Source organism: Phyllostomus hastatus, unplaced genomic scaffold (assembly GCF_019186645.2).
Source record: "Phyllostomus hastatus isolate PE091 unplaced genomic scaffold, TTU_PhHast_1.1 phas_contig_17, whole genome shotgun sequence".
Taxonomy (NCBI): Eukaryota; Metazoa; Chordata; class Mammalia; order Chiroptera; family Phyllostomidae; genus Phyllostomus; species Phyllostomus hastatus.
In genome coordinates this window covers 11441845-11457337 of record NW_025333664.1, presented here as the reverse complement: position 1 = coordinate 11457337, position 15493 = coordinate 11441845, and the positions used below count along the sequence as shown (strand labels likewise).

Here is a 15493-nt window from a genome sequence, read left to right as displayed (position 1 = left end):
TTCCACCAAACCCTGAAGGTTGTGTCTCCCTGGCTGAGCTCTAGCAGGAGAGGGGCCTGACCCTGGGGCTGCCTCACAGCCTTGCTGTAGTCACAGCCGTGCTGTAGCGAGGTGGAGCTGTTTTGCACTGAATAAAATCTCCCTCTTCGCTGCCTCCCAAACTGGGGATTCCTGTTGGCACTGAGTTGGCAGCAGTGAGCATCAGTTGACATCCTTCACCCCCCTCATCTTCTTCCCCTAAGACGGCAACCCGGAGGGCGTCACCCCCCACCCGGATGAAAGTCCCTCTGTCTGATACTGATATCGAGTCACTCTTCTTCCTCACCAGCTGTCCATTCCAGAACCCTCTGCGGTCCAGCTCCCTCTGGCTGAAGTTTGAGGAGCTGGTGGAGATTGTGGGGGCCAAAGGGTTCCCCATTCGCCCTTGGCCTCACCTCTGTTATCTTTGCCGCAGTCCGCAGTCAAAGCTCTCGTCTGCACACCCCCCACCCCTCACTGGCCGGAATGTTGGAGATGTCTCCGAAACACTGGTGGCTTGACTTTGGGTCTCTTGCTCCCCATGTACGACACCACACCCCTCCTCAGAGTCAGCTCCAGTCCCCCCCCCCAACCCCCCACCCCCGGGCACCTGCAGCTCCCAGAACCGGCGACGCTGGCATATCACGCTCTCTCCCTCCTCGAGGTGTGCGTACATGCTGTTCCTTCCACCTGGAACATTCTGTCTTCTCTGACCCCACCTTGCCTTGGCTGTCTGCAAAGGTAGCTCCTTCAGAAGGCCGTCCCTCGCCCTCTGCTTCAACAAGGACCCCTTCTTGGTGTGCCCAGAAATTCCACCTGTTTTCTCCCTGGCACCGCCCACTCTGGGCTTTGACCCAAAGGCTGCGCTGTGTACCCAGTCCCCGCAGGGGCCCTCCGAGATGGCCGAACTGCACGAAACGGACTTGGTCCTTCCAGGTCAGCTCGTCGTGCCCAGCGAGCGCCGGCACTCCACAGGCCCAGCCTGCGTGGGCTCCTCCGCCACAGCCGCCTGCCAGAGGCCGGAAAGCAGGCCCTGGGGAGGGCCCTCGTTGCCAAAAGCAAACAGGCCGCCAGGGAAGTTTTGCTTTGGGTCACACCCGCCTCTGGGTGGCTGCCAATCCTCCTGCCAGAAACCGCAGGCCCTCTGGAGCTGCCCAGAGACCGGGCCACAGGGCTTAGGAGGACTCGGGGCAGCTCAGCGAGGGGGTGTCTGCCCAGCGCTTCCTGGATCCACAGCCCCCCAGGGTCGGGCAGGGGGTCTGGGCAGGGCTGCAGCGGCTACAGCCAAGGCGTGGGGAGGCCCTCTCGGGCTGGGAGGAGCTAAGAGGCCCCTGCCAGCCTGTCACAGGCTCTTGGTGCTGACAGTGGCTCTGGCTTTCGCACACACACCCTGGCGGGCACCCCCTTGGTGGCCTCCATAGTCTCACCTTCAGGTAAACGGTGGGAGGCTGAGGATGGGGAGAGGAGCACGGAATGCAAAGACCAGTGTGCGTGTGTGTGTGCGTGTGTGTGTGCGTGTGGGAGTGACCTCACAGCCTGCAGAACATAAAGACTTACAGGTCCTGCCTCCCAGGCTCAAGGCTGGCTCCGTGGGGGACACAGTTAACATGAGAGGCACACCTCAGACCCACCTCCTGGCCTTCTCCTTCCTCTGCCTCCTCTCAAAGGTAAGGGGGCCCCGTGGCCCCAACACATACTGCTGGCTTCTTGGGTGTGGTGGGGGAGGTGTGAAGTCACTGCCAAGGACCCCTGGCAGGATCCCTGCAGGGCCCCGTGCCGGGCACAGCCAAGTCTGCCTTCTTGTTGCCCAGACCGCCGCCTCTGCTGTGTGACCTCAAGCAAGTCCCTTCCCCTCTCTGAGCCTCAGCTGCTTCCTCTGTGGAATGGGCACGATGTTCATGAGGTCTTTGTGAAGATCACTTTTGATAATTCACCTACAGTGCTTAGCAGAGGACCTGGCACATGGCAAAGGTTCAAAAGAGGTTTTTATGATTCTTACCCAGCCCCACAACCCTCTACAAAGCAGAAGTGCGTGTCCTCTTTACAGATGAGCCTCCAGGTGTGACCTGCTTTGCCTAACAGCCAGCCAGGATTTGGATGGATGTTGGTGTCTAACTCACTGGAAAGTTCAGACTGCAAGGGCATTAATGCTCTTGGGTCCTCGGGCAGTGAATGACCCGCCGATCCAGGCTGGAGGGGACAGGGAGACAGCTCCATGGAATAACGGCGTTCCCTAATGGGACATTTTTCAAAGGGCTATGGAACATCTGCTTTGTCTAACATGCCCAACAACCCTATCAGGGATTACAAGCTCATTTTCAGTCAAGCAAGGCTCAGAGAGGGTTAGCAAGTTGCCCAAAGCCACACAGTAAAGGAACATCAGAGCAATAGAGGAGGTAGAGCACAGGAGAGGCCTGGGTCTGTGGGGATTGGGCTGGGGATTTCAATTTGTGGCTCTTCACCCCCAATCTGGACCATGGCCGCAGTCGCTGGATCCTGTCATTCCCCCAGTGTTTGCCGAGTCCCCGGTCCCCTGCCTCTTGTTCTCTGGACTGGCCCCACCCCAAGCCATGATCTCACGGTACTTTCATGCTCCTTTGAGGAGCTCGGGCAGGAGCTTCTCCCTTCGAATCCCAAGCAGCGGTATGGGGAAGCCCGAGAACCCTACTGGCACCCCCATCCTGCTGTTTGTCCTGCCAAAGGGGGTGGGCAGCCTACAAGGCCGGGGTGGGTGGCTGGAGTAGCTGGAGCAGGGAACTTGGGGTTCGGGGCCCAGGATTTATTGGGAAACCAAAATGATGCCATCTCCAGCTTGCTGTGCGCCCCTTCATTCCTCCCGGGTCCCAGGGAGCCCGGCAGCCTCCTACACAGAACGTAGGGACTTTGTCATCACAAACGTAGAGAGCCACCACACTCTCAGAGAGAGAATGCCATGTCCCGCAGGCAGGCAGGCTCCTGGGCTCAGGGCCGGGGACAGAGGTCGGGCACAGAGACCTGGAAACAAGCAGAGTCGCATTGACAAGAGCTGGCCGTGACCTCACTTAGTCCGATTCAGGGAGGGCGTCCCCACCCCTTCTCACTGAGGAGAAAACAGCTCCCTCCGCACAGAGCACTTAAGGGAAGTGCTCAGAATCACACGGCGGGCCGGTGGCAGGACTCAGATTTCAACCCTCGCCCAGATGATGCCATGTCCAGGGCTCTGACCGCAGAGCCTTGACCCCAGTCACCCCAGCGAGGGTCCAGGGAGACTGAGGTGTGATGGAGCAACTTGAACAGAGGGATGGGGTTGTTAGGGTGGGGGTGGAGATAGAGGGAGACAAGAGAGGGCATATTCCTCCTGGGGCGTGCTGAAACGCCTTCTCTGGCTTGTTGTTATTCCTCCTGAACAAATGGGTAAACCGAGGCAGCAGCTAAACTGGCACCAGAGCCCCAGAGAACAAGAGGCAAGCCTGGTCATTAAGAGCCCAGGCTTTGGATTCCCAGGAACTTGGATTCCAGTGCCGGCTCTACCTCTTACTGGAGACGTCACTACCTTGCCTTGAGCCTCAGTTTCCTCATCTCTAAAATGGGCACAAAGCACCCCGCATCGGGGACTTAAATTAGACAGCACGTCAAAGGGCTCAGCACCTGGCGCATGTCAGCCATGGTCGTCAATAGCAAGAGTAGCCTCTCCTGGGTATCAGGGCCTGTGTGCGGTCCAGCCCCTGCCGGGCTTGCTGGGTAGGAAGAGGCCACAGTGGGAAGCCAGGTGCAGAGCAGAGGTCCCATGTCCTGGCCCCACTGCTCTCAGGGGGGAGGGGCCCAAGGGCCGGTTCTGGGCAGAGTTCCCCACTTCCCACTAACCAGGAAAGCTAAGCCTCTGATTTGCCAGGGAACCCGAAATCCTGGCCAGCCCATGGCTGCTCTGGTCAATGCCATGTGAATCCCCTTTGGATTTATTAAAATGCAGGTTTCAATCATGAACAAGGGCCCTAGGGGCCGCATGTCTGACAAGCTCCTTGATGATGTTGCTGCTCCTGGTCCAGACCACACGTGAGGGGGGAGGGTAGGCCAGGCCATCTTGTCTTGAGTCTCTTCAGTATCACCCAGTCTCCCACCTGGAATTCCTGCAAAGGCCCCAGCACACGGCTGCACACCTGCATCCATCGCCAGAACCATCTTAGATGGGAGGCCTGGGAGGCCCTCCTGCTCTGAGACCCTCACCTCCGCTCCCCTCCCAGAAGCTGGAAGGCCTATTTGGGGCACCCCCTCGTGGCCAGTGTGGGAACTTCAAGTCACTGGTTTGGGGACTGACGGGCGGAAGGACAAGGTGGGAACCCGGGCAAATGCGCCATTGCCTGCCCTGGGGCCACATAGGGGATTTGAGGGCTCTGGTTTCATCTCCCTAACCTGCAAGTCTTCTATCCTCTGGATAAAGGCTCCAGTCCCCCAAGGATTCTGCTGAAGATTGGCTCTCCACAGATGGGGCCACTGGGACTGTCTTGAATCATGCCTACTTCTTGGTCCCCACCTTCAACTGGACATACGGGGAGCCCATGGCATCTAGCTTCTGGTTTGGTTGTTTGTCCTGAGTGGGGGCGGTGGGGGGGCAGTCAGGATACTTGAGCTGATTGACACCTTGACCCTGCCCTCAGGGTGTGGGTCCCCGGCTCCGACTCTCCCCTGTTAGAGGAAAAGTCAACCACCCACCCTGGGACTCTGGGTCGCCAGTGCAGAAGCAGGCGCCCAGCCCTGCAGCTAACACACTGACTTTTGGCAAGTCCCTTCCGTTCTCTGAGCTCAGGTGCCCCATCTGTGCACGGTGGGGGAAGGGGTTAGACTAGAGCAGAGAAATCACAGACCCGGCTGTGCATCAGATGCCCCTGAACAGCCTGTTAAAAAGTCAGATTCCCGGGGCCCTGCCTCTGGAAGTTCTGATTTGGCAAATCCCAGAGCAGGCCTGGGGGTCGGTATTTTACCAAGTGTCCTGGTTGATTCGATGCTTGTCCAGCAACATAGTCTGGATTGTTCTAAAGGTCAAAAACCTCCATGGTACTGTCTGATTTATTCGGCCCCCAAGGTAAGTGCCTCCAGTCCACCTGCTGGAAACGGTGTAGGACCCTGTGGCTTTAACCCTTCACTTTGCTGCTTTTGCCTTCTGTAAGCTCCGAGGGGGCGGGGCCGCAGCCCTCCATGGTAATCCACAATGACGATGGCCACGGCTAACCACACTGAGCATCCGCTGTACACCCAGCCTGTGCTGGGGGTTTCCCAGCCATTGTGGCATGTGCTTCCCCAAACGACCCTATGAAGTACGTACTCCCATTGCCCCCTTCTTACAAATAAGGACACTGAGGCTCAGGGAGCTTAAGTAACTTGCCCAAGATCACTCAGCTGACAAGGAGCAGAGTTAGGACTGGAACTCTAGTTCCAAGTCCATGTTCATGACCACACTGAGTACCATGGGACTGCCAGGGTTCAAGGCCAGGTCTGTGGGATGCTGGGGCCAAGGTGTGGACCCCACACAATCCAGCCTGGCAGAGAGGTGGCCCATTGTGAGGGTCTCACTGCCTGCCTTGAAATATCATGGCTAAGTCAAGTCTCTCTCTCTGCAGGTGTGTGCCCAGCTGTGCCCAACACCATGTGTCTGCCCCTGGCCGCCACCACAGTGCCCACTGGGGGTGCCCCTGGTGCTGGACGGCTGCAACTGCTGCCGGGTGTGTGCGCGGCGGCTTGGGGAGTCCTGTAACCATCTCCACGTCTGTGACCCCAGCCAGGGCCTGGTCTGCCGGCTCGGGGCGGGTCCCGGCGGCCGGGGGGCCGTGTGCCTCTGTAAGCAGGTTTGCGGGACTGATGGAGGGTGTTGTGGGAGACGAGGGGTGGTCAAGGCCATGGCGTCCTCAGTCAAAGGGAAACCCCCTCTCCCTACCTTTAGCCCTCACTTCAGGTGCATCATCCATTTCAGCCAAGTCTGGTGACCCAGCGTTCCTGAGGCCCCCTCCCTGCTTCTCCCCTCTTGTACTTCCTATGACCATGCACCACTCCTGTCCAAATCATAGCCAACTTGCAAAGCCAAACTCAAACACCTCCTCCTCTGAGAAGCCCTCCCAGAGTCTTCTAATCAGAAGTCATCATCCCCTTCTCAGGACCTTCACAGTACTTTGGGGAAGATAAAAGCTCAGCCCCTTATTTAGGGCATAGTGTATGTCAGGCACTGGGCTAAGCACTTGCTACATCAATCACACAATGATCCTGCAAGGTAAGTACTTTCAGGCCCATTGCATAGATGAGGAGACTGAGGTTCCTAGATATTAACTGACATATTCAATATCACACAGCTTGGGACCCGGTCCGACAGGCTCTGAGGCAACATTCTGCCTGTCTTCCTCCTGGAGAGGAAGCCCGCAGCCTGAATTTGGAGTTTGCTTTTGCTTGGGAGCCTGAGCACCCTTCATCTTCCACCACCTCCTGGGCCCTGGGGGCCCCGGTGCTTTAGATCAGGTTCCCAGCTTTGCTCTGGGGACACGTGGGACCAGATCATTCTTGCTGCGGGGGCTGTCCTGTGCTTGGTAGGACATTTAGCCATGTCTCTGGTCTCTACCCACTAGATGCTGGTGGCACCCTCACCCCCAGGTTATGACAAACTATGTTCAGACTTTGCTGAATGTCCCCTGGGGAGAAAGTCACCTCCAACTGAGAGCCACTGCTTTAGAGAAATAGAAAGAAGTAAGGGATCCTCCCTCCCTCCCTGCCTTCCTCTCTCTCTCTCTCTCTCTCTCTCATAATAAGCCTTTCAGAGCAATTGGCCTCTTCCATCTCACTTTTATAACAATAAGAACGAGAGAGAGGGGCCCATGAATCATGGACAACGAGTCCCTCTATACAAAAAAAAAAAAAAAAACCCTGTTAACAATCAAAGCAACAAAACTTAGAGAAAGGAAGCGACTCTTAGTAAATCCTTATTAAATAGTTCATCTAACTGGAGAAGTATAATAATGATGGGCAATCTGTTAAATAAACTTGCAGATGATTGCTAATAAAAACGTGCCTGAAAAAAGACATGAAGCAAGTAGCAGCTTGTAAGGCTGGTATTCAGATGAGCCACGGCATGTGTCAAGTGATGAACAGCAAGGATTTATTGACACCGCGTAGCACTTAGCACGTGCCAGGCGCTAAGGGTTTCACAAATATTGCCTCATTTAATCTCATGACAGCCGTATGAGGTAGGTAGGTACTGATGCTATCCTTATTTTATAAATGGAAAAAGGAGACACAGAGAGGTTAAGCCACTTGTCCAAAGTCACACAACTCATAAGTAGCTGAGCTGGGATTTGAACTCAGGAAGCTGGCTCCTCAATCTTAGTTTCCATCGCTCTACTGCCTGACACCGTGCTTGGTACCTGGTGACTGCTATTGCCAAGAACTTCATTAAGGGGCTTTTCCAATTCCATCTTGATTCAGACTCACCCGGAGGCCAAGGATTCCCTTGGTCCTTGTTTCTTCCTACCACTCCCAGCCCTGGTCGTGCAACATGGTGGGTGCTTGTGAATGTTTAATGATTTGAACTGAATTTAGAGGCTGGGAGCTGGTGAACCCCTCGGGTGGGCTGGAGCCGGCTAAGACCTCACAGGGGCTGAACTCAGTCTTGGCTCTGGGGGAACACCAAGCCCCTGGTCTCCCACACCCCAAAGGAGCGGCTTCCCCAGCTCAGCTTCCCCTGGCTCAGGTTCGAAACCTTGGAGTCCTTGACGTCTCTCCATTTTTGACCTCCCACACACTATCCACCAGCAAATTCTTCACAAGATTTCCAGAGCCTGACACCCTCAGTCCCTCCGTTGCTACCACCCTGGCCTAAACCCCGCCACTGCCTGTCTGGATTTGGGAGCAACCGCACAAGTCTCCCTGCTTCTGTCCCCCATCTATTCGCAAAGGCCCCTTTTAATATAAGTCAGATCACACCCCTCCTCTGCCTGACAGCCCCCAACAGCTTCTCAGCTCCTCAGAGTAAAAGGCAAAGTCCTCTTAGTGCCGACAAGGCCCCCGCGGGGTCCTGGTCCTCTTCACTCTCTTGTCTAATCCCCTCTCTCCGTCCTGTTCGCCGCTCCAGCCACAATGGCCTCTCTGCTGCGCCCTTGATGCTCCAGGCGCTTTCCCAGCTCAGGGCCTTTGCACCCGCTGCTCCCTGCCTGTGTGCTTTGCCCCAGATGATCGGTTCCCTCCACAATGATTGCCACACTTAAAATGCATAACCCTGCCCCGCTCCTTAACCCCGCCCTCCTTTGTTTTTCCCACACTAATCTGACATCATAAACTCTACATGCTTGCTGATTGTGTTTATTTCCATTGCAGCAAAAGCTCCGATGAAGGCAGGATTTTTGCCTGTTTGAGTCATTGCTGAATCGCAGATGCCTAGAACAGTGCCTGGTGCATAGTAGGCACTCAGTAATTGTTGAATGAGTGAATGAATGAATGAATGATAACAATAGTTCCAGTGGGGCTGGCAGTAACAGGCACCGTTTATTGAGCATATACAGTGAGCAAGCCTTAGTAATGAGGTAGGTCCTATTATTACCCCTATTTTGCAGGTGAGGGAACTAGGGCTCAGAGAGGTTAAATCGCCTGCCTAAAGTCACACAGCATGCAGGTAGCTGAAGGCAAAAAAAAAAAAATACCCGTGTTGTTCCTTCTCCTACAAGAGCCTCTCAGAGGGGAAGGAGGATGCAGAAATCACCAGGTGACAGAACTGTGCTTTGAAATTATTTGGGGGAGGCCGCTGGACAAAGGGACACTTGGAGAGGGTCTGGACGGAGTTGTGGGTTTGGGGCAGCTGTGTGTGTGTGTGTGTGTGTGTGTGCGTGTGTGTATGGATGGATGTTGGACAGACCCAAGAGCGAGTAAGTTTGGAGGTGCCTCGTGCTGTCTGGGACGATGCCCGGGTGCCCCAGGGCTGGGGAGTGGTGGCCCAAGCATCGTTCCCCACACCCAGCAAACTCGGAGCTGGAGGACCCAGGAGAGGTGCCAGGAAACCTTGCTAAAATTATCACCCTCCAGCTGACTTTCCTAAACAGTCCCTCTGTTTACCAGGTCATCTCAGTGACCAAGAGGCCCAGGGCTGTGGCACCGGGGCTGGGGGACAGGGCTGGGCCAGGCTGGGGATAGGGACCGAGGTGCAACTGCCCCTGCAGTTTCTAAAAAACAGTGGCCACGTGGTCCAAGCCAAAATGTTGGGACTTGAAGCTAAAGGGCTGTGGCCTGGAAGGAGCAAGGAGAGGGAGCTGACACTGGTCCTGTGCCCCCACAGGAAGAAACACCCCCACTCCCATTTATCGAGCATCTGCTATGTTCCGGGCTAGGGGGGAGGTGCTTTAAGTGCACTAGCTCATTTAGCCCCCCGGCGGCCCTGTGAGCAGGGTGCCAGGGCTCAGAGGGGTGAAGTAACTTGCCCCAGGTCCCTCAGCTTTCAAGTGGGGAACTGGGGTTCGAACCCAAGTCCACCTGGTTCCAAAATCCCTGCATGCATATGGGCCTATTTGAGGTTTTTCTCTGAAATCCTGCTTGCCAACGAGTCCTTTCCCAGAGGCCCAGCTGAACTGCCACCCACATCTCCAGGAACCCCTCCTGATTGCTCCTGTCTTTGTACTTCCCGAGCAGCTGACACGCACAAGCTCTCCAGGACACGTTACTGTATCGTGGAGATGATAACTTTCATATCTGTCTCCCCCACTGGCCCCTGAGTCTCTCCAGGCAAGGGCTGTGCCTTAGCCCTGCCTAGCAGCGCAGTGGCTGGCACACAGAAGGGGCACACTATATATACATCTCTGGGGTTACAAGGAGTCAGAACTATTTTATCAGTGTCTCTCCTGTGCTGGGCCCTGTGCCAGGCAGTCATTCAAAGGACCTGGCCGTGCCGGGGTGAGCACTCTCAGCCCCAGGCTAGCAGAGGAAGTGCTAATAACGCCCAAATCTTGAGGACTTCCTTCAAAGTGTTTCCTGAGCACCTACTCTACGCTTGGCACCGTGCTACAGACTATGTGCAAATTATCTCATGAAACTGAAGGTAGAGATTACTGTTCTCATCATTGCTATTGGTCCGGTGACTCAGAGAAGTTAAGCGACTTACCCAAAGTCACACAGCCAGCCAGTTACACCCCGGCCTGACAGTGATGGCAACAACAAGCAGACGGACGATAACAGCTGGTGCGTGAAATTTCAGCGTGCGTGTCACAGCTGCCTGTTGTTGATCCGTCACGCTCGTGCTAGCAACAACAGAGTGACTAGGGTCTAATGCCTTCCTTGTGCTGTGTTCATTCCCCGTATGTTGCAAGCTCTCTCCACACGCGATCTCGTTTTGTTTAGTCTAGACCACAACCCCACGAGATACAGGGCGGGCAGAAGTAGATTTACAGCTGCAAGGACACGAAACTGAGTTTATTGTTGTATTATGTACATCGCAACCGTAAACCTACTTTTGCCCGCCCGGCTAAGAACCATTACAACCCATTCTGCGGGAGAGGAAGCCGAAGCGTGTCGGAAGAAGTGAAATCGCTTGGCCTGGGTCCAGAGCTAAGAAAGGGGCTCAAACCAGGCCAGGCTGCTCGCGAGCCCTGTGCCAGGATCCGGCTGTGTTCCCGCGGGTGCCAGGGCAGACTGGCCGAGGCCCGGGGTGCGAATCGCCGGGCTGGAGCCCCTCCCCGTGCTCAGGTGCTTTAAGGGTGCTGCTCCCCGATGGGGTCGGCCGCTCTGCAGACAGAGCCGTGGGAGCGGAGGATGTGGCTGGAACAGCCGTGCTTGCAGGAGGAGGGGGGGCGGGGAGCTGGGGTTGGCCACAGATGGAAACCCTGTTTCTCCTCCGCAGGGGGAGACGATGACGGCAGCTGTGAGGTGAACGGCCGCCGGTACCGGGACGGGGAGACCTTCCAGCCCCACTGCAGGGTTCGCTGCCGCTGTGAGGACGGCGGCTTCACCTGCGTGCCCCTGTGCAGCGAGGACGTCCGGCTGCCCAGCTGGGACTGCCCCAACCCCCGGAGGGTTGAGGTCCCGGGCAAGTGCTGCCCCGAGTGGGTGTGCGACCAGGCCGGGGCGGTGGGGGTCCAGCCCCTCCTGGCCCAAGGTGAGTGCGGGGCTGGCCCGGCCTGTGGGGCGGGGCGGGGCGGCTGGAGGGGCGGGGCCTCCGAGGTGTCGGGAGCCCTGGACACTCCAAAGGGAAGGTTTTATTCCCAGAAGGGGGAGGGGGGAGGGCCGAGGAGACATGTGGGCAAGTGGAGCAGAGTCACAGGCCTCTTTAAAACCGACAACACAAGAAATGGTGGGAGAAGTGCGTCATTTTAGTCATAACTGAGTAAGAGTCGAAACTGCTGGCAGCGTGGTAAAGGGGAAAGGGGGTTAGAATACTTGAACCAAACTCGCACATGTATATTATAATATGGATTATTATTGTACTTGTAATATAGGGATACGTATTATGTTGATAGACCATACATATTATATAATACATAATATTAATATCCTATTATTGGAGCTTACCAAAAGAGGAACTCCAAACTGGACGTAGCAAGGTGGCTGCCTGGGTCATGGGCCTAGACCTTGTTGTTGCCAGGTGTTGGGTTTTTAAAAAATTACCATTATACGAATGTGACTTGTTTTTAAAGAGGAAGCTGGAAAGAGGGTGCTGGCCCCATGGACGACGGCGCCACAGGGGAGGCGGTGGAGCGGGGTGGGCGAAGCGTGCAGTCGGCCCGGGTTCGGAGCCCAGTTCTACCATATTCTAGAGGCGTGACTCGGAGAGGTGCTCCGCCTCTCCGTGCCTCGGGCCCTTCCGCTGTAAAATGAGAGCGCCCCCTGCGGGGGGCTGTTGCAAGGACTGGATGAGCGAGCACCGGTAAAGCCGCTGCGCCAGTGCCCAGCACACAGCACTCCTCCGGCGGCAGCTGTGGCTGCCCCAAACTCGGAGTGTGGCGCCCTGTTTTCGTCCACAGGACACGGCCGTGGGTTCACCTTATGTAGAAAAAACAGGATAGGACACCGCGCATGCGATTTTATCTCCATCATGTGTGTGCGTGCCTGCAGGTATGCGCTCGCGCACACACACCATACGTGCTGCACACGTGTGCATGTGACACAGGGTTTTCCCAGCCTCGGAACTTCTGACGTCGGGGCCGGTAACTCTGTGGAGGGACCGTCCTGTGTACTGTAGCGTGTTTAGCAGCACCCCTGGCCTCTGCTCATGGGATCCCAGGAGCTCCCTCCCTGATGGTAACAAACAAAAATGGCTCCAGACGTCGCCAAGGGGCCCCTGGAGGACAAAACCGCCCCTGGCTGAGGTCCACGCATATACAGGACCCGAAGGAAGGACACCAACATATGAGCAGAGAAGAGTAAGACTTGGGGGGTCTGGGAAAAGCTAGACCCTGGCGAACCCGCCGCTCTGTTCCAGGCTCGGCCTCGGAACCACTAGCGTTCCAGTGGCCAAGACACGGCCCCGAGACACGCAGGCCGTGGCCTCCCGGTAAAAGAGGAGCCCACCGACTCCTGGGGGACGGTCCTGGTCGGCGGCATCATGCAGGAGGTGTTTACAAGTACCAGGCACCGTACCTCCCTGCCATTATTTTATGCAGCCCTAACCATCGACTGTGAGGACATGTACAGAGGAAGAAACAGAGGCCCAGAGAGGTCGGGCAACAGGACCTCGACCGACCACGCCACAGCCCTGTGGGCTGATGCGGCTGCCGAGTCCCGACCTCCCAGTGCTGACCCTTTTTTCTCCCCCACAGGACTCCAGTCGTCCGGCCTGGTGGCTCTCCCACCTCCCGCGGCCCCCTGCCCGGAATGGAGCACAGCCTGGGGCCCCTGCTCCGCCACCTGTGGGCTGGGCGTGACCACCCGGGTGTCCAACCAGAACCGCTTCTGCCGACTGGAGACCCAGCACCGCCTGTGCCTGCCTGGGCCCTGCCCGCCTGCCACGGGCCGCAGCCCACTGCACGGTGCCTTTTAGGGCCAGGCCCAGCAGGCGAGCTTAGCCGCAGGCCACCCTCCAGCCCTGGTCCCCCAGCTGGACCCTGGAGGACAAGAATGGCCACAGGCAGCCTGGTCTGCCTGGACGGAGATAGAGCAGGGTTGCATTCATTAGTCCCATCTCCTCTAACTCCCAGCCTGGGGGGGCTGGCCAGGTTTCTAGGGTCTTCCGGTCCACCCCCAGCCTCTACACGGCTGTTATCGAACAGGCACATGCACTAGCTTTCCAGGAGGTGGGCGACCATCTCTGGTCTCAGGCAGGTACTGGGCAGGACTGGCTGTCTCTCTGGGGGTGTGGTGAAGAGGGGCACAGACCCTCCGACTCGCTTGCATCCTTTCCAGGGGTGAGGTCGAACGTCCCTGAGTAGGCGCCTCTGCGCGCACGTGGGTGTCAGGCTCACGCTGTCTGAGAAAGCCCTCCCCAGCCCGGGAAGAACTCAGGGGCCGAGAGAATGCTTTGTGAAAACCACATGATGGAATCACTGCCTTGGAGAAAGTCAGAGGACAGGCCTTGGAGTGACCTATTAACTCAGCGCGTGTCAGTGAGAGCGACCCTTTCCCGAGCCCCTGCCAGGTGCCAGGCACGGAGCCAGGCACCGTGTAGGTCAGTACCCGGCAGTCGCCTGGGCTCCGGAGGAGCAGGGGTGGGGGTCCTCCGGGGCCTGGGAGCTTGGTCTGAAATAAACCGACCTACGTGTGAAGTTCCGTGCCAAGTCTCGTGTTTCATTGTTAAAAACAAACAAACAAACAAACAAACAAACACCTCACCTCTACATTTATGGGCTCCTCTGTGACCTACTGTGTTTGTTTAAAAATAAAAAGTGTTTTCTTCAGGATTCAACTGGGGAATTGGGAAACACACAGTTAAACGCATCGGTCTCAGGCGTGTGTTTAACGAGTCTTTATATTGGGCACACCTCTGTATGCTGCGCCTCAGTCGAGGAGTAGAGCATCTCCATCATCTCCGAAAGTTTCCTCCGGCCCCTTCCTGCTCATCCCTCCACTCCCTGGAGGCAACTGCCGACTTGATTTCCAGCACCACAGATGAGTATTGCCTGTTCTTGAACTTCACATCAGTAGAATCACACAGTAAGCACTCTTTAATGAATGGCTTCTTTGGCTCAATACCAGCCCTGGCATGGAGGGATGGTGGGGTGGAGGGGCCAAGGGGTGGAGGGGCCAAGGGAGGGCAGAGCCCGGAAGTTGGGGGACCAGCCAGCAGAAGGGGGAACCCCAGCGGGGCCGTGTGCTGGGAGCAGCAGCCCCCGAGGTGACGCAGCCATGCAGACCTTACAAAAGGTTGACGGGGTGGGGAGCGGGAATAGACCCCGGCTTCTGCTCTCTCCTGTCCCCCAGTTTCCAGGAGGGCCCCCCATTGGTCAAACCTCCTGAGAAGGTGGAAGGCGGGGACCCTGAGAATGCAGAGCTGGAGACACGAGGCAGAGCAGGGGAGCGCCGGCAGGGCCTGAGAGCGAGGGCGAGTCCGGCCGGCGAGGCTGTAAATGACCCGCCTGCTCGCGTTCCAGTCCTGCGGGTGCCCCAGCTGGAGAACCACAGCCAGCGCTGGAGCCACACCCTCGTCACAGAACAGAACGGACTCTGGTTCGCAGACGGGGAAACTGAGGAAAAGCAGTCTGTCCAAGGGCAGCTGGGATGGGATTCCAGCCCACGCTTACGGTCTTGGGCTGAGTGTTTCGGGGCCGGGCTCAGCATGGGTAAACTCGGAACACGCAGCCAGGAGGAGAAGTTCGGCTAATATCCCGAGAAACGAGGAGGGCAGGGAGCGAGGATGCGAATGTGAACTGGCACTGAAGGGTCCCCTACGGGGCCTCTCCGCACAGAGAGCTTCACCCATGTAATTGCATGTTACCCTTGAAACATTTCGAAGGGAAAATGCTCTTGCTAGTCCCCTTTTACAGGTGGGCAAACTGAGGCCCAGGGTGATGAATGAGTAGCCCCAGGGTTGCAGTGCTGGCCTCCGGGCCAGGCTCACTGCAGGCCCGAGACCTCACACCTGAGCAGCTGCGAGCAGAGCCGTGAAGAGGGAGCCGGCCAACCTGCCGGGCTCTGGCCCTGCTGTTCCTACTCAGGCAGGTGCTTGAGCTCTCCGCGCCCCAGTTTTCCCTTCTCTGAAATGGGGGTGATGGCAGCAGTCAACACAGAGGGTTGTTGAGAGCATTGTGTAACTTAAATAGAAGTTTTAGCTACTATTAGCTTGACTTGATTTCTTGGCACTTCAGTTTTTTCATCTGTAAAATGGGCATAAATAATAGTACCCACCCTAGAGGGTCACAGCAAAGAGTGAGTACCCGCCACATAGGAGTACCGTAAATATCTGGGGAGCAGTTCCTCTACGTTCGTTTTCAGTATAAGCCATTATCACCCGGCCTCCGTGGTTCTTTCCAAGTCAGAGAGGGTCGAGAAGGCAAGGGCTGGGGATCTCCTTATTGGTGGAGAAGAGGAGGAGGCGTTGGGGGCAAAGGTC

At 56.7% G+C, this 15493-nt stretch overlaps 1 protein-coding gene across 1 annotated transcript; it reads left to right on the top strand.

Moving 5' to 3' along the window:
- The first annotated feature begins 1180 nt into the window (after nucleotides 1-1180).
- On the top strand, nucleotides 1181-13697 carry CCN5 (cellular communication network factor 5). Its single transcript, XM_045833235.1, has 5 exons — nucleotides 1181-1451; nucleotides 1592-1685; nucleotides 5613-5829; nucleotides 10853-11107; nucleotides 12768-13697. Exons 2-5 carry the CDS (start codon nucleotides 1626-1628, stop codon nucleotides 12986-12988), a joined length of 753 nt encoding a protein of 250 aa, XP_045689191.1. The 5' UTR covers nucleotides 1181-1451; nucleotides 1592-1625; the 3' UTR covers nucleotides 12989-13697.
- The last annotated feature ends 1796 nt before the right edge of the window (nucleotides 13698-15493 follow it).

Coding starts and splice junctions, on each gene's coding strand:
- CCN5 (XM_045833235.1), top strand. CDS start 1,626: ATGAGAGGCACACCTCAGACCCACCTCCTGGCCTTCTCCTTCCTCTGC. Junction 5,830..10,852: donor CCGGGGGGCCGTGTGCCTCT/GTAAGCAGGTTT, acceptor TCTCCTCCGCAG/GGGGAGACGATGACGGCAGC. Junction 11,108..12,767: donor CCAGCCCCTCCTGGCCCAAG/GTGAGTGCGGGG, acceptor TCTCCCCCACAG/GACTCCAGTCGTCCGGCCTG.